Below are 18,977 nucleotides of genomic sequence, written 5' to 3' on the forward strand. Positions count from 1 at the left end.
TTGGTGAGTTGGGTACAAATTTGCACATTTCACAGGGCTGGAAGGCTGCGCGCCAGCACTTGATCAGCCTTTTTCCTGAGTGCTGGGGCTTTTCTTGAGGCAGGGGTTTTGTAAACCCTTCCTGTCATAAGTAGGGCATCTGCCTTGACCTGAAGCCCCATTTTCTCTGAATGTAAGTATAAATGTGTTTTGTTAGGATTTACCCCATTGCAGGTCCTTCCTCAGCCCTACTGAAGAATATTAGTATTTTAAGAACATGCAGTAAAAGTAGAATCTGTACTAAGATGCCATAATGAGGACAATAATTTTACCCAAGGTGTAGACCCTTAGCCCTTAAAATAATAAAAGCCACTTCTGCTTATCACTTGCCTGTTTTTATTCCCCAGAAATCTTTATCTTCTATTCAAGTCAGGCACACAACAAGTAAAGTCTCACCAGATCTCGGAGAAAGAAGCATGTTTGGTGTTCCTCTGGAAACCCTCATACAGGATGCAACACAATATGGAGTTCCTTTTCTTGTGACACAGATGGTGGAGTACCTAGAAGCATTTGGTAAGTTCATCTTTTCTCTGTTTGGCTTCTGAAAACTGTTATTCTTTGTTTAAACTGTATTTTTCAGCTGTAATTGCTGAAGTATGTTTTTACAATTATTATGTTTTTTTAGAGGAGCTCTTTCTTTTTGAGATTCAGTTTTCATCAGACAGGTATGGTAATGCAGCCATTGCTTACTGTTTCATATTTCTTCTTAAACAGGCCTGGAGCGTGTCGGTATATTTCGAATCAGCGGCTCAGTAAATAAAATCAAGGAATTGAAGCAGAAATACAATCAAGGAGAAAACGTAGACCTTGTAACTGATGGAGATGTTGATTCTGTTGCCAGTCTCCTGAAACTCTTTCTGAAAGAACTGCCAGTGGCTGTTTTTCCAGACAACATCTGTTCTGGCTTGCTAAACACTTTCCAAGGTAAAGAACGAGCACATTCCAAGCTTCTGTCCTTTCTTTGGCAGTGACAGATAATGTGTTCATTGCACCTTCCTGTAAGCAAGGGTTTAAGTTTCCTTAACCTGAGACTGATGGACCAGTCTTCCCTGAACTTGTCTATAACCTTTATTTTTTAAATTCACCAAGGCTTTCAAACTCCCCAACATCTTGTGGCAAGGCATTCTGCAATCCAATCCTGTATTTATTGAGAAAGTACCTCTTCTGCATGCTTGCTTTTTGAATTTGATAACTTACTTGTTGCTGGGATAATGTTTTTTGTTTTTTTTTTTAATGAAATCACCATCATAATGCTGCTTTGTATAGCCACTGCCTCACTTCAGTCTTTTCCAAGATAGAGCTTCGTTCTCTATTTTACCTTCCTATGTACAGAAGCCTTTTTGTATATCCCTGTTCCTATTTAGGACTTTTTACTAGTTTTCTTATAGTCTGCTTGGACAGCAGTGTGTGGAGCAGCATGAAGTATTCAAAATGCAAAGCCAAAATGAGTACCTACAGTAATACACTGTCTAGCTCCCTACTCATGTTTATAATAGCTGAGCTAAGGTGTTCAGATAATTCTGCCTGATGATCTTAGTGATATTTCTTTCAGGTGTTTGCATACAAATATGCATACAAATAAGTGGGTTTTGTGGGTTAGAATGCAGGTTGCTTTTGTTCAAACTTCATGTGCTGAGTGCCAAGTTTTATGTATGTATTTTACTAAAAAAAAAACCAAAAACAAAACAAAAAGGAAAAAAGAGTCACTTTCATGACCTATGCAAGTCTGTGTTGAACTATCTATGCATTTTTGCCAGCACCTTCTTTTGACTACCCTGAACAGTTTTGCTGGTATTTTTTTATTTTATTTTATTTTTTTAATTATAATTATGTTTTACCTCACTCCATTCTCTTTTCCATATATCTCATTAATAGGTTGAGCACCATGGGTGCTTCCATGAAATGTTTGTTTTTAGGGCTAAAATTGACCTTTAGAGCATGATTTGTGATTCACAATATCAGAGCTACATCGATGTGTCCTGGCGATGTATGGCAGAATTGAGCATCAGCTGCCTATTTTTGAGCAGTACTGTACTGTCATCTTGGTTCTAAATAACCAGGAGATTTTATCGTACTAATTCTGCACTGCTGATCAAATAAAGATGTTTGTGAACCCATTTTCTGTTTTGTAGCTCTTACTTGAAGAATGAGAACCTAGAAAATGTTAAGTATCCCCAATTTAGATTTTAAGCATCTCTTGTGTAACTACTGTTGCATATTTATAGAGCAAAAATGTTTTGCGACTGAGAGTGCCAGTTAGTCAGGAAATGAAGATAATGTGGGGCTGAAAGGGTACAGTTTCTTATTCCTCTTAATGAGACTCATACAGCATGCATACAATCTCTAGGGATAATCAAGGCTGACAATATTATGTCACCTTTTAAGGATTCAGGTAAATGACTACTGCCTGCAACTCCATTTAAAAAGCAGCCAGTACCAGATGATTCTGTCATAATAGGAAGAATAGCCGAAACAGTCTATATAACACTCAGTATCTGGAAAATCCATGGTACTTAAATATTGATACATGAACATTGTTGTTAAAATTTGGTGTACAAATTCTTTGTTTAGGACATAATTATTCATTATTTTGCTCTAATGTATTTTAAAACCTTCCCTCTTTCTCAGATCTATAAACATGTCTATGATGAAATTGTGTTATTATTAGGAATATCTGTGTCATTTTTATTTTCCTCCCCAGAGCACAAAATCCACACAACAGAATGCATAGAGAACCTGAGGCAATTGCTCAACTGCCTACCCAAAGCTCATCAGAGCCTTCTTCAGTTCCTGTCTGCTTTCCTGTTAAAGGTAGCAACACACAGTGCAGTGAATTTCATGACTCTGGAAAACTTAGCCATTGTGTTTGGACCCACTCTGTTCAAGTGAGTACTCTCTATTTAGCTACCTTTATTAGGACTGCTAGATCACACTTTAAAATGAGGCTTTCTATCATATGTCCAGTAATCAGTGGAATATTTGGAAAGTTTAATGTTTATATAGTGTGTTATGCGTGGAGGTAACAATTCTGAGCTGGCTTACCACCTTCATCCTGTCAGGCGCTGACTGTACAGGTCCAGCCTCCAGTAAGAAACCATCTGAAGACAAAAGGCATGAGAGATGGAGAGCTGTTTAATGAGAACTACTCTTTTCTTAGCCAAGTTCAGTTCTGAGTCTAGAGGTTACTTAGATGTTAACCTTGATTCTGAAAAGGTAAGGCTGACTTTGGTCTTGAAATAGCGTTTGATATCAGAGAAAGGAATCTCTTCTATCAAGAAAGAGAAGTAACTCATTCTGTCCTTGCAGAATGACTAAAATGCAAATTGACATCTGAACAGGGGCCAGATGAGCTCAAAAGCAACGAGTTCCTGGCTGAAGCTGGAGAAGGTGTGTTTGAGATGATGGTGAAAGGACACATAACTAGGTACTAAAAAAGAAAGGTGGGAGGGCATACATCCTGCAAGTCAAGGTGGTGAGGAAGAGCAGTCTTGAGTGATCTGATAATAGAGGATTTTCCAGTGAAGCTGAAATGATTTATTCTATCCACCATGTTGATACTAGAGGATATTAAAATGTTTGCCTGTCTTACAATTTGTAAACCCTTTAGTGGCTCACAGGTATTCCAACTTAATGTGAATGATAAGCCAATGTCCCTTTGCAAAATGTATACATTAACAATTAGTATTTTCTATGCAGTAAAAAAGCCGTGTTACTTTTCACATATTTTTTTTTTAATATGACAAGCAAAGTAAGTTATTAAGAAGATATATTCAGGTAAATTGGTACCAAAAGTATTAGAAATCAATGTCAGGCTTTGTGTTGGGGAACTGCACTTTTTGCCGCTGTTTCCATAGCTGTCTCTGTGTCTGTTTACCTGCTCTATGGGCTTATCAGCAGATGTATCAGTATATAGCCTTTGCAGGTGATACAAAGAAAAGTGCACTTATTTTAGCAAAAGTACAGCTATGGAGAAGAATCCAACAACATGTAGTGTAGTAGGAGTTATGCTATTCACTCTAGTGAGAACAAACTTCACCATGGAGGATATTCAGTGGTGGAACAAAGTAATTCTACAACCATTCCCTAAGTTCCTTAGTATCTGCATGCTAAATTTAGTAAAGCAGTGTAGGCAGATGAGGCTTACTTTCCAGTGTCTGGGTTAGTTATATGGTGTTACTTATAAACAGGTAAAATGCTGATGCCAGAAGGCCTTCACAAAAAATCTGACTGACCCTTAACACCCACACTAACTCAACTGCACTGTCACTCTTCTGCCGTCAGACCCCCTTTGCCATCACCTGGGACTTCTGTGCATGCACAGACATGCAAGAATATTTTATTGTTTTATCTCAATTTCTAAATTACCTGAATGTGCACCCACTGATTTTGGTATCTACACATAAGAGTGCAGTAGGCTCCCTTACAGATTGATGCACTATTTCAGCTTTTAAGAATCCCACTCTGTTTTGGGAGATGGTCCAGTTGCTTGTGAGCATGCTGTTCTGTTTGATTTGGTTGTTTTTTTTTTAAGTACACTTAGTGCTAAACTAAATGCGTGTGGCAATGATCTGTCAGAGAAACCTTGAAAACAGCATCGAGTTTCCCTGCCAGTGACTTGTCAAGGCAACACAGCTACCATAAATAGAAGTCTGCCCTATGAACATTAACTCCAGCTTTTTAGTCATTCTGATCTTACCAGCTGTGGGAGAGAAACCAGTAAGTCTGGAGCTCATTTTTTTTAAAGTGTCCAACTTGTGCTGTCCTTGGAGAGTTACCTCCTAGGATTATGAAAAAATCACTTTTTTTTGATAGTTGGGTGGAAGGGAGAGCATGGCAGCTGGCATTTTCTGTCAGATTGCTCTACCACTTCCTGCTGAGTGACCTGAGGGCTTGAATGATTAGGAATAAGCCATTTTTATTGTCCTGTAAAACGGCAAAATTCAAGTTAGTCTAATGTGGCAACCCATGTCTGCTCACACATGGAATAAAGTCACAAATATGCTTTATGTCTTTCAGAGCAAGAATTAGTGCAATTAGTCACCACATTATGAAACATTTTGCAGCCAGAGTGTAGACTCACTGGAAAGTGAAACACGTCGTGTACTTGCTATATTTGTTCAGTCAGAACGCGAAGGTTATGGAAAAAACAACTCCATATCTAATCTGCAGAAGTGTATATCCCATGCAGTTGTTGGAAATAACATTCTGAATGTAACTTCAGCTAGACTTATGGCACTGATTCATTGCAGTTTTTAAAACTGTTGTGGATGTATTCTGGAAATCTGCATTTTTGTGGAATTCTTTCTTCTTTGACATTAAGCAAGTAAACTAGGTTGTTTATAAGCCATTTTACTTTAAACTTTTGATCTATTTATATTCAAGTGTAAGTTCTGTATATCACCTGTCAATCTGGTATGCTTTTATTTGTGGAGACCTGTCATGCCTATACCTTCACTGAAGTGACCGAGTTGGAATATTTAATGGTTGGTACATAAGAGCACATATGGACCCTGGGGGCACAAAATGAGAATATAAAACTTGCTGCTTATTATATCTTGCAAGCTTAAACTGCATACACTTCACAATTAGTAGCTATGGTAGTAGTAATACAAAAACATAAGCCTTAACACAGGTGTTATATTGGAAGTCTAGTTACATGGTCACAGGAAACTCCTAAATGCTAGGAAACTAATATCACTGTGTGAAAAGTGAACTTAAATAAGCTGTCTTTTATCTTGCAGTCCCTTAATTTAATGCTGCTTATATCGAATATTTGACGAAAATAACCTTCATATTAGAAGAATTCTGTTATATTATTATATGCTTCCACCCTGTTCAGGGTGGTAGTGATACGCAGATTGACTCCACAACTTGTCAGATTTGTAAAATAGGTATGCTTTATTCAGCACTGAGGTGCATGGTGGTTGCTCCTTCAAAAGCATGTGCACCCTCCTTTGCCACTCAGTTCATTTATAGTACATAGACTGATTACCTAAACATGAGATTTCTTCATGCCTAATATATATGAGAATGAAGACCTTGTGCCCACTGTAGGAGAGGAACTGGTTCAAGACCATCTTAAAAATCTGAATGTGCACAAGTCCGTGGGTCCTGATGAGATCCATCCTCAGCTCCTGAAGGAGCTGGCCATCATATTTGAGAAATCATGGCAGTCAGGTGAAGTTTCTGATGACTGGAAAAAGGGAAATATAACCCCCATTTTCAAGAAGGGGAAAATGGATGATCTGGGGAATTACAGATCAGTCAGTCCCACCTCTGTGCCTGGCAAAATCTTGGAGCAGATTCTCCTGGGAGGCATGCTAAGTCACATGAAAATCAACACGGTGCTTGGTGACAGCCAGCATGGCTTCACTAAGGGGAAATCCTGCCTGACCAATTTGGTGGCCTTCTATGATGGGGCTACAGAACTGATGGACAGGGGTAGAGCAGTTGATGTCATCTACCTGGACTTGTGCAAAGCGTTCAACACTGTCCCACACGACATCCTTGTCTCTAAATTGGAGAGACATCACTTTGATGGATGGACCAATCGGTGGATAAAGAACTGGCTGGATGGCCGCACACAAAGAGTTGTTGTCAATGGCTCAATGTCCAGCTGGAGACCAGTAACGAGTGGTGTCCCTCAGGGATCGGTGTTGGGACTGGTCTTGTTCAACCTCTTTGTCGCTGACATGGACAGTGGGATTGAGTGCGCCCTCAGCAAGTTTGCCGATGACACCAAGCTGTGTGGTTCAGTTGATATGCTGGAGGGAAGGAATGCCATCCAGAGGGACCTCAACATGCTTGTGAGGTGGGCTGATGCGAAGCTAATGAAGTTTAACCATGCCAAGTGCAAGGTCCTACACCTGGGTCGGAGCAATTCCAGGCACAGCTACAGGTTGGACAGAGAAGAGATTCAGAGCAGCCCTGTGGAGGAGGACTTGGGGGTGCTGGTCAATGAGAAAATGAACATGAGCCGGCTTCAGTGTGCGCTCGCAGGCCAGAAAGCCAACGGTATCCTGGGCTGCATCAAAAGGAGCGTGACCAGCAGGTCGAAGGAGGTGATCCTGCCCCTCTACTCTGCTCTTGTGAGACCTCACCTGGAGTATTATGTGCAGTTCCGGTGTCCTCAACATACAAAGGACATGGAACTGTTGGAACAAGTCCAGAGGAGGGCCACGAGGATGATCAGGGGACTGGAGCATCTCCCATATGATGATAGGCTGAGAAAGTTTGGGCTGTTCAGCCTGGAGAAGAGAAGGTTGCATGGAGACCTCATAGCAGCCTTCCAGTATCTGAAGGGGGCCTGCAAGGATGCTGCAGAGGGACTCTTCATCAGGGACTGTAGTGATAGGACAAGGGATAATGGGTTAAAACTTAAACAGGGGAAGTTTAGATTGGATATAAGAAGGAAATTCTTTCCTGTTAGGGTGGTGAGGCACTGGAATGGGTTGCCCAGGGAAGTTGTGAATGCTTCATCCCTGGCAGTGTTCAAGACCAGGTTGGACGAGGCCTTGGGTGATATGGTTTAGCGTAAGGTGTCCCTGCCCAGGGCAGGGGGGTTGGAACTAGATGATCTTACGGTCCTTTCCAACCCGAATTATTCTATGATTCTATTCCTGTCTAGTATTATAATTATTTTTCTGGCATTCATCCCATTGGTGCACCTACACAGTGCCTCCTGGTGGTGGTCGTTAGGGGGTCGTGAGGACGAAGGCCTGTAGTTCCTTTTCATCACCGCTAGGAGCGTCTTGCTTTCACGCAGACTCAATAAGGTTTCGGCTCCTATCCAAACATCAGGTTCGGTACAAGCCGGTTCTATATATCTCAAAGCAGAAAGTTGTCAAGTTTCCAAATTTTGTTACTCTGTCTATCTTTTGTTCTTTTTCTTTCTAAACATACTATTTGAACAAGAATGTCTTAAATATTAAGCTATGAATCTTATCTACTGCAATTCGGCCTAGCAGCTGTAACTCCTACAATTCTGCTTCACCATTCTAGCAACTTTGACTCCTACAGTTCTGCTTCACCAAGCACAGCGACTGCTTAAGCAAGCAGGCACAATGTTAACCCTTTATTTCCCGGTATCAGTAGGACCCAAAGTGAGAGTAAGAAAAAAAAGTAGGTTTCAGTAAAAGCATAACTGAGTAAAATGTTTTAATTTTACCTTAGTCTCCTTTGTGAACCAGCTCCTGATTTCTTCTACTGGCCTTCCTCCCTCATGCTATTTTTTGCCCATGAGATTGAGTTATGCTGTCTTCACTGCTGTTAAGTTGCTCCATCAGCAGCTTTCATGTTACTTTTCTTCTAGATTTTTGATTCTAGCATCTCTTTCTTATCTTCTGAGACTTCAGTTTTAACATCTGCATGATGCAGCTTTCATGTCCTTATCTACTTGTAGGCAAGGGAACCAAAAACTCAACTCATCAGTCACGTATCAGGCTGGCTACTCCCTAGACTTTCTTTGCTAGGCTCCACTCTTCTACCAACTTTTGTTGTTATCTTTATGATTATGCCCTGAAGTATTTATTTCTGTTGCTATTCATTATCCTTCTTGTGAGCTGTTTCATGTCCTGCTAGTCTCTGTAAATGCTGAGGAGAACGTGGTGTTTTGCTTTTATCAGAGATTAACTGATGTTACTTAAATTTCTATAAATACTTTGTTTACACCTCATCTTGGTAAAGGGATGTTTGCTACTAACCTCAGTAAGTAATTCTGGCATGAGTGTACAAGGATGCTAGCCAACCAGCTGTTTGCTTCTACTCACTTTGACTCATTCTTTCTTTTGTAGCAAATTTATAGCAAGCCTCTGACAGCAGGGAGCCTTGGCACATATCCCAGGCAAATCCAAGGCAAGGGACTGTATGGATTTTCTAGCTTGTACTTTGTGGCAAAGCAACTTTGAAAAGTTTAGATTCCAGGAAACCAGTATGTGACTCCTGATGATCAAGTCTTAATGGTTTCCTATTTGTAGTGAGTGTTCTCCTGTGTTTAATTTGCACTCCAAGTGACTACAGAGCTTTTATGGTGAAGTGCAGAATATACTTCACTAGCTGTGCTTTTCTTAGGAACATGTTCCTAGATTTAGCAGTGTGTAAACATGGTTGCCCTATTGTCAGTCTGATAATATAGTTTTTGCTAGCAGTAGAAATATCTGAAGAGGCAGGAAGTGATTATTTTATGAAATTAATTGAAAGTCATTGTGGAAGGTGGCTACAGAGAAAACTAAAAATGTATACTCTATATTTGGAATACACACCTGTTGCCACTTATGGACATCTGCAGATGAGCATTGATATTTGGAGTCAGCTGGAGGGTGACATCCCAGAGCATTGCTTAGATTTATTTTAAGATGAAATGATAAATGGGCATACAAAACAGGCTCCTAGTAAGGGAATGTGCAACCCAAAAGTAGAGTGAGAACTGTTTATCTTAATGAACAGCTTGTGCAGTGCTACTTACTAGTGAGGAGTTAACAACTGGTAGAAATGGATTTGGGAACATATGTCTAAGTTAAACAATGATGCTGAAAAAGAAGGCAAAAGACTAAAATATCTGCTTGTGTGGCCTGTGAGTTGAGGGTGTTAATGTTTGGGCAAATAATGAATAATCTCTTAGGACTATTGTATGCAAGAAAGGCTGTTGCTTGGTAAGTGAGGTTTTACATGATGGCTTCTTTTTGTGGAGAACCTGAGTCTGTCCTGAGAAGAATAGGAATCCAAGAAGCAGAACTATTAGCCAACCCTAAAGAAAGAAGTGATGAGACAGTAGTTTACCCTGTAAATCTGTCTGTGTTGTATCTGGTTATAACTCTGCTTAAACCATCCTCTTTCAAAAGGAGCCCAAACTCAAGTTCTTACAGAAACAACAGTAAGTTTACAAAAGAAGAATGTGAATGAAAGAATTTTGACTGGGCCCAGTATGTATATTTGTAGTTTAAAATCTCGAAAAATGAATTTACTGCAAACAGAAGACTGGTGTGTTTATGTCTCCACATCAGTCTCCAGAGTTTATGAATTTATTGTTTAAATATTAATATTGTGCTGGGTGGAAATGAGTTGGTGCAATATGGCTGGAGAAGCTGTGTTATAGTGACAGCATTTATGTAAATGTCTTGCAGGCTTCTAAATAGTTCATTGGGGAATGAATTTCTTCATTCTTTCACAATTTCTTCAGGGAATGAAATTAGAATTCCATATAAAAAAATCCCTTCACTGTAGTTGAATCATTCCAGCTTTTTCTGCTTAAGTGGATAGTACAAATTCCACTTCTATTTATTAAAAATACATAAAAATATTAAAACAGTTTCTTATGTTTGTTTTTTTTTTTTCTAGGCAGTTCTGGTAATAAAACACTCTAGCCATCAAAGTTCACCTTCATAAACTAAACTAGAGCAAACCTACTCTCTTCCAGCCTCAGTGCCAGTGAGTGATTGCAGATTTCTGGGGCTTTCTATGATCCTCTTCATCCTTGATTTTATAAACTTAATTTCTCAGTTTCTGTTCTAGCTATTTTTCTGTGCTACTCAAAGTTTCATTTTTCATTCGCTACTCAAAGGTTGTGAACTGTTGCAGCAAACTGGAGCTCTGTCACTGGGAGGCTCCCAGTGTTGCGAGCCACCAATTTAAGTTTGTCCCTGTTCCAGCAATTGCTTGTTGGAAGTGAGGCTGGAATTCCGCTTTATCAAGTCACCCAGCTGGCTGCTTTGCTGAATTATCTTGGGTAATGTGGGGCTCCCTATGTGTCTCAACATTAGCCCCTGATCTGAGAGCTCCTAAACTTAATCTGTCTCTTCTTCCCTTAGGATCCCTGTCAGTCCCTTGGCTTCTGAAGAACAACGACTGTACAATGGCCTCCTGCTGTATTTGCTTCAACACCATGAGATGCTTTTTGTTGACTGGAACTCTTGTTTCTCCCAGAGACAAGCAGATGGCCTTCAGGTAAGAAAGTTATGTGAATTGATTCAGCAAGTGATCAAAAGTGCTTCATTAGCTTGGAACTTAGAAATGGGAGCATAGTTGTTTATACCTAGTGTAATTAATGACTGTAGCTTGTTGCTAGCAATGTAAATATTCATCTTATGCCTAAGAGAAGAAACATGAGTGCTTAAGAATATGATTTTGAAACAAAAAAGAAATTAAAAAAATAAAAGGCCAACAATAAAATCTCAAGTTGTTCCACTTCAAATATCGTAATGCCGAGCTTTGTTAGATCAAAGACACTGGATTTTTCCTCAAGTGAAGCACTTCTTATTTTGTGTGTGAGTTTCATTATACATTGGCAATGAACGAAAGCAAAATCAGAAAGGTGAAAAATCTCTTAACTTTCCAGAACTTGCTGCATAGTTTCAGCTCTCCCTGGGCATATTCTGTCTAAAACAGAGCTGGTACCTTGATTCCTTTCTTGCCTTTTTTTTTGTTAAAAACCTCCTGGTGGAAAAAATATGATAGGAAGACAAATGCTGGTTTAGGAATAGGGTTGGTATAAGTCTTGTTTTCAATTCGTGGTCTGAGGTATCATCGCTGCCTAAATTGAACTTGATTTTTAGAAAAAGACATGAAGGAAATGTAGCAAAGCCTACAGTTTAATACTGCACCATGCAGTTACCACACATCCCTGTGGTTCATGACTAGATTGATACCAGTATGCCAAACCAAGTGAAGGATTATGAAAGAGATTTGCATTGCATGTAACTGTAGATCATGTTCCTCATATTTGCAACTCCTTGATTTCCTGTCTTCCTTCTCCAAGTATCTCTGTTAAGGAAAACCAGCAGACTTCTAATACAAAAGCAAATTCAGTATTTAGAGCATATTACATATCTTAAACTGAATATTAAGACTGTAATGCTCCTTGGAAACTCTCTTTTGAAATAAATCCTGTACAGCTGTAAGTACAGAGAACAACATGCACTGATACAAGGCTGCTCCTGAAATAGTCTTGCTGTGTCACAGGACATGGCCCAAAATCTAAATCTAGGGTTGTTTTACACAAGCAGTGTTGGAGCACAAACGTTACTCTCTGAAGGTGTCCCGTGTCACTGCCACCTTTGAGCATTCCTGCAATTTGTACTCAAATGAGCACACAAGGGCAAAGTATTAGCTATCCTATTGTATCTGCTTCTGCCTGCAAAATTAGAAACAGCATTGGCAGCTAAAGAAAATTGGAAAGGTATTAGAGAAGGCAGAAAACCTGGCTTCCTATTGCAGTGCTTTTGTTTTAGAAGCAAATTCACTCCCTGCAATTCTGTAAAATGTCACAGTCTGCCTGGGGTTGTGGTGATATGGGAAAGAATTCTGCTGAAAAGGTCCTTTCAAGTTCTTTAATAAAACCTCAGACAAGGCATAGCCATGAGGCACTCTCCTGCTCTGAGGTAAGCTTATGAAAGAAATCCCATCTGCGGGTGAGAAGGGAATTCAGTATTCTGTGGTTGATCTTGTTTTTGTAATTTCTGACAGGAAACCCAGCACATTGGATAGATACCCTTCATCTTTCATAACACAATAATTGCTCAAAGTCTATTAAACTGGAAACATCGAAGTTAGGTTTACAAACTAAACATGTTAAAAGTGCGTGTTCTAGTTCCAGCAAAGCAAGCAAAAAGTAAAATAGCAAACCTGCCTCAGATCCCTTGTTGCTTCCTGGAAGTTAAACTTGCTTTTACTGGCTGTTTCTCATGAAATATCTTGAAGCATTTACAGAGATACTAACATTTGGACTACTTAATTCCTGTGATTTTTTTTTTTTTTTTTTTTTTTTTCCTCCCTGTTGTTGTTTTTGGTTTTGTTGTGGTCTTTTTTTAACCTAATTAATTAGCTTGCAAACTGAACTGGTACTAAACTGATTTTCCTGTTTGGCTTAAATCATTCTTCAGAAAGAAGTTAGACACTGTGATGTTTGTTTTGACCTGAGGCCTCTCTTAGATAGCTGTATTTAACTTGAAGCATATCACTAGCTGTGATGGATGTGTACAAGATTAGCTTAACTTTTATAGTGTAATTAAATTATGAACCAAACCTTGCTAATAGCAATTTGTCATGTTGTTTGCCCTCATCATTGCTGAATCTTAAGTTCTAGGTAAAAGTTGACTATGGAACTTTTTTTGCTTCTAGTCCAAGAGTGTGTTTTTTCATATCTCCTTTTTGTGTAGAAGCCATAAATAAATCATTCCTGAATTATGCACACTACCTTTGTCTTGCAAACAAACAAAAGCATGCCTTTGTGGGTACATTCAAGCCACTGCATGTATTTCCATTAAAGCATGGGATTCATTAGAAGAAAAGCCTACACCCTGAGGAAATGAGTCTCATTTCTTGTTTTTGTTTTTTTTTTATTCGTGTGTCCTTTTCATGCACACTTCACTATATAACAGCAAGGCTGCAGGGACTGCCTATTGATTGGATCTCATGCAGCTGCTCTTTGCAATCATGGAACCCCCTTATAAAGTGATTGCAGAGATCCAGCAGACTGGGGAATGAGAGCTGGACAGTATCCTAAACCTGCAGGCTGACCACAGACACCTCAGAATGAATTACTGAAACTGAAGTGTGGTTTGGAGTTGGTTGTAACAGTGAAACTAAATATGTCATGAAGACTTTATCTACTCAAATTATGGTTTTGTTGGGAAGACTTTTGTGGTCTGGAGAGGTTCGTTAATCTCTGGTTTTTAGCCTTTTTGAAAGAGGAAATGGGCATGTTGGCATTAACCCTGTTCTGTGAAAAAGATGTGGTGCTTCTCTCTCATCTGAAGTTGTCATGATAAAGAACTATGAGCTGTCCCCAATTTGGAGGACAACAATAATTTAACTGATATTTTCCTTTGATAATTCTGTGCTTGTGGAATTAGCTGAAACCTTTCAAAATGAATGAACAACCAAACAGACATTATCTTATGTTCTACTAAACTGAAATTTCCAGGCTAGATGAAACTGTCTGTTAAAATAATTTTTCTTGGATAATGGAATATAGTTCCAATTCCTATTTGTTGCTATTAACAGTTTTTCCTAAATTTAAACTGGCATAGGTCTTCATTACTTTCTTTCATGTAAATTCTTTGCTTAGAAATTATAACTTTTAGTTGGATTTAGATGTGAACACAGCAAATCCTGCGTGTACTATGTGAAGTGCCAGGAGATTTGTCAATATTTCTGTAGGGATTACTGCCACATTATAGAAAGGCTTCTTCATATTGCTTCCCATTCCAGAAAAATACATGGGCTTATTAAATAGCAAGTTTTAATTTTATATTTGAGTACTGCCCAAACCAGAAGACCAGATAAAAAAATGCCATACATTTTTAGGACCTACATCCCACAGAAACTGTTGGTTATAGATTGTAAGGATTTTTTCTATTTTTTTAAATTTTTTTCCAGGTAAGCAGCGCAGAATGTTTTACTGACTATAGGTATAAGAATTTGATAAAAACTGCTGTAGTGTAGGCAGGGACTTCAACTCCTTTCTATGAGCTAGTGCAGTTTGCTGCTTTCTGCTCTTTTCTCTCCCTTCTCCCCTCAATGTGTATTTTTTTGTAATTTACTTTTTTCTCTGGGGAAGGCTTGCAAGAGGAGAGCATATTGGCAGGTGAGTGTGTGCTCTGTGTGACATGAAACACAGGCTTCTGTGTTTTACTGCAACAAGCAGCTTGAGTGCAGAAGAGGGGAGCTGGTCAAACTGAAATCCCGAGATTTTTTTTCTTGCAATCAGTAACACAAATACAGAATTCAGGCAAACACGCTGGCTGATTACACTGATCACTCATTGTCATTCAATAATGATAAAAAGTGTGCGAGTGGGGAAGTTTTTTCTCAAACTGGTCACTGATACAGGCCTTTTCTGGCTTGGAAAATGTGTTTTGCAGGCTGTACAGAAACCGTGTCAGTGGAGACTCATCTTTGTTACTTCTCAGCCTCTGAATGCCTGTTTTTAGTTTTTCTGTGAACAGGGCATATCAAAAGCTCCTGTCATAGCCAGTCAGGCCCACTGAACTATATAGGTTACAGATTAAGGACTTTTATCTGCCATTTGTGAAAGAGGGTAATACCTGATGTTTTCAGAGCAGCAGCCAGTTGCTCTGCTTACTAAGATCAGCTACACTACAAGGAAGATAATTATAATTAATCAGCTAGTTTACACATTAGAAGTACAGGTTTCTGTGTTCAGAGGATCTGTGTGGTCCTCCTCTGATGTTTAAAAAATTCACCACAACACCTAAACCTGACTAGCAGCTCTGAGATTTTCATGTGCCTCATGGTTACAACAGGATGGAGCCGGAAGCGTTTCCGTCCACTTGGTGTCAGCATCGTTTTCTCTCATTTCAGAGCTTGAACTCTAACATGTTCTGAGTACCTATCTGCAAATTAGGTATTTCATTTCTATTTTTGTAATGTATCGGAACATCAGCTTGTTCCTTCCTCAGATAATGAACTGGTATCAGAGAGGCATGAAGGAAGGGTATGAACTGTATGAACTCATCTCCAAACCACTATGAAATGCAAGCCTTTTGTATTTTATGCTTGTGTCACCTTCAGTACCACAGCAGGAACACCAAGAAAATCTCATATCACTTCTGTGTTTCTTTTCTTTAGTGTGCATGAGCAATTTCATTTGTTTACTGACAAGCAGGGCTTTTTGAAAAAAACGTCAGAAGTGAAGTCTTTGATAGGAAAATTATCCTTTGGGAAATTAGAAGTATTTTACTGAAAGGCTTGTGTTATATAAGCACCAAAATATTTCAACCTTTTTACTTGTCAATGGCTGTAATAGTAGTGGCAGAAAAAGAAGGGTATTATTTTAAACCCTTAGTGGTTTTTCATTTCATGCAAGGTTTAGGGATGGGAGTGGGAAATGTATTCAGAAAATCAGGCAAGAAATGTTGAGTAAAATACAACATGAAAAACACATTTCACTGTCAGAAAAAAAAAATTGAAATAAGAAGATCCCATTTTTCATGTAGCTGTAGTTTATTGTAGTTCATTTAATTATACTTAGTTACAGAGCTGTGCAACGCTGAATTTAATAGACATGTTCTGAATTCACAGATTCCCCTCAAGCTGCCTCTCCTACTCACCCCCCAGGCAATTCCTAGGCTGCTTTGCTCCTCTTTAGTTTATTTTGCCTATTCTAACAAATATGCAAACATCCTTAAGAACTTAGTGTAAATTGAGAGAAGAATAAGGGTAGTACTTTTCGCAGTTGTATGCAGAAAGGCTTGGCTGAATCCTGAAAGCATGTTAACAGTTTCACTTTCTCCCAGTTTATTTGGGGTTTTGCTGTAGCGCAGAGTCTGCGGAATTTAATTTCTTTGTTTCAAGTTTAAAGGAAATGCATATTCATGAGTCAGCATTTCTGCTAAATACTTTCCAGAACTATCAAACTAAATAGTGGGTACCTTTTTATTTTGCTATGAAAAAGGAAAGGGATGAAATATGCCTGTAATAAAAATAAAAATGAATTGAGATAAAACCATTAGAAATGGAAGGAAATGTATGGTGAATTTGTGTGCTACACTTGTTCATGGTTACAAAAATTTAGTCCAAGTTGTCCTGATTTACTGATACTTTAAAAAATGTGTATTAAAAAAAAAAAGAAAAAAAGCAGTGGAAATATTTGTGGAAAAAAATGGGGAGGAATAATTGAAAAAAAGCCTGTGAAAGTGTTATGGAAAAAACAACGTGATGTTTAAGTAAGTTTTAATAAGAACAACTAAACACAACACCTCCATACTTCATATATGCTTTTTTCCCAAATGCATTTCTGGTCAGTTCAAAGACCATTTTAAATTTAAACAAACATTATTGCTGTTTAGCTTTGCATATGGGTTGGCTTGTGGGGCTGGCAATTTAGATGTGTGCTTGAAGCTGAGGTTCTGTCAACAACCTGGATTCTCACCTTTGAATTTTCACTGACCAGCTGCTTTAATTAGATGTTCCCCTGTTCCCATAGGACTACAGATGTGCATATGGGGATTCTGGCTATTAAAGAAATAGTGGAGGTCTAAGCTGTTCTGCCAAATGGTGGGGTAGTCAGCTGTGCCTGAAGATGATCATGCTAAGTGTTTTAGGCCAGGCTGGACAGGGCTTTGAGCAACCTGGTGTTGTGTGAAAGTGTCCCTGCCCATGGTACAGGGATTGGAACCAAATGATCTTTAAGGTCCCTTCTAACCCAAGCCATTCTATGATTCTATGACTGAATTTTTCTATAAGCTGGTAGGGCAAGGAAATGCTTGAGGGACTGATGTTATTTGATCCAGCATTACTTTCAGTATGCAACTGAACCTTTGCCTGGGAGTTGCTGGGCTTCATGTGAGAGCTGAGGGAGGGGCTCACCTTTCAATTTCTTCTGGAGACTTCTCATGCCATTATCCACACCTGGGGAGCCAAATCTACTAATTTCCCCTACATCTTGCCTGTGGGGTGGGCAATTGATGCAGAGGTTTGCCAAATGAGGGTTGCTGGGATCTCTGCCTGGCATAGACAAGACAGGGACCTGGGTTCTGGGTTAGGAAAAAGCTGATCCATCCCTGTGTAAATGCTGTAGGCAGGGGAATGATAAAGCTATGTAAGGTAGCTTTACCATTTTCAAGGCGTGGGTGGAAGTAGAGGAGGACAGGAGATGACAAGGGGAGTTCTTTAGCTTTAGGATTTTTGTGTGTTTTATTTATTATCTTTTTAACCTCACTCAAGATGTTAAGCTGTTTGGGACTATATTGGAAGAAAAAAAATATAAAAAAAAATAAAGGAGAGAAACTTTTTAGTCACTATCATAGAATCATAGAATAGTTAGGATTGGAAAGGACCTTAAGATCATCTAGTTCCTACCCCACTGCCGTGGGCAGGGACACCTCACACTAAACCATACCACTCAAGGCTCTGTCCAACCTGGCCTTGAACACTGCCAGGGATGGAGCATTCACAACTTCCCTGGGTGTAACCCATTCCAGTGCCTCACCACCCTCACAGTAAAGAATTTCTTCCTTATATCCAATCTAAACTTCCTCTGTTTACGTTTCAACCCATTATCCCTTGTCCTATCACTACAGTCCCTGATGAAGAAAGAGTCCCTCTGCAGCATCCTTGTAGGCCCCCTTCAGATACTGGAAGGCTGCTATGAGGTCTCCACACAGCCTTCTCTTCTCCAGGCTGAACAGCCCAAACTTTCTCAGCCTATCATCATTGGGAGGTTCTCCAGTTCCCTGATCATCCTTGTGGCCCTCCTCTGGACTTGTTTCAACAGTTCCATGTCCTTTGTATGTTGAGGACACCAGAACTGCACACAGTACTCCAGGTGAGGTCTCATGAGAGCAGAGTAGAGGGGCAGGATCACCTCCTTTGTCCTGCTGGTCATGCTCCTTTTGATGCAGCCCAGGATACAGTTGGCTTTCTGGGCCATGAGCACACACTGAAGCTGACTCATGTTCGTTTTCTCACTGGCCAACACCCCCAAGTCCTTCCCCACAGGGCTGCTCTGAATCTCTTCTCTGTCCAACCTGTAGCTGTGCCTGGAATTGCTCCAACAGAGTGCCTACAAGATGATTTTAGTATTTTCATGGAGTTGTGGTGGAGATCAAGTGTAGAAATAATGATTTATAACTCTTTATCTGATATTTAGTTCTTTCTGATTTTATTTTCAAGCTTTCTGGAAATTACATGAATAGCTTTGAGCTTCACTGTCTTTTTCACTGGTCAGTACAAGAGGGCCATGCAGCCCTAATAAACAATGAGCCGAAATAGGAAATGCATGCTGTAACACAAAACTGTTCAGTACTTCTAAAAATATGGGGCTTTTTTCATATTTTCGCTAGGAAAGTATACCAGGCAATCTACTGTTTAATTGCAAGGAATGATGGATGAACAGAATATTTCCTTGATTAAATATCTGATGCTTTACTTCTCTTCTAAGTCTTGTTTTCATGTCCTTTATGTTTAGTCTAGGCAAATTC

General features: G+C 39.4%; 1 protein-coding gene across 1 annotated transcript in view; it reads left to right on the forward strand.

Moving 5' to 3' along the window:
* Positions 1 to 18,977, forward strand: part of LOC134171625 (protein FAM13A-like) — a 69,110-nt gene that overhangs the window by 920 nt on the left and 49,213 nt on the right. The window contains exons 2-5 of the mRNA XM_062634039.1: positions 387 to 552; positions 754 to 963; positions 2,741 to 2,924; positions 10,845 to 10,980. Of these exons, the coding sequence (XP_062490023.1) occupies positions 387 to 552; positions 754 to 963; positions 2,741 to 2,924; positions 10,845 to 10,980 (696 nt within the window). The remainder of the gene's footprint in view (positions 1 to 386; positions 553 to 753; positions 964 to 2,740; positions 2,925 to 10,844; positions 10,981 to 18,977) is intronic.

Source organism: Pezoporus occidentalis, unplaced genomic scaffold (assembly GCF_034315485.1).
Source record: "Pezoporus occidentalis ecotype Australia unplaced genomic scaffold, CSIRO_AGI_Poc_V1 ctg41, whole genome shotgun sequence".
Taxonomy (NCBI): domain Eukaryota; kingdom Metazoa; phylum Chordata; class Aves; order Psittaciformes; family Psittacidae; genus Pezoporus; species Pezoporus occidentalis.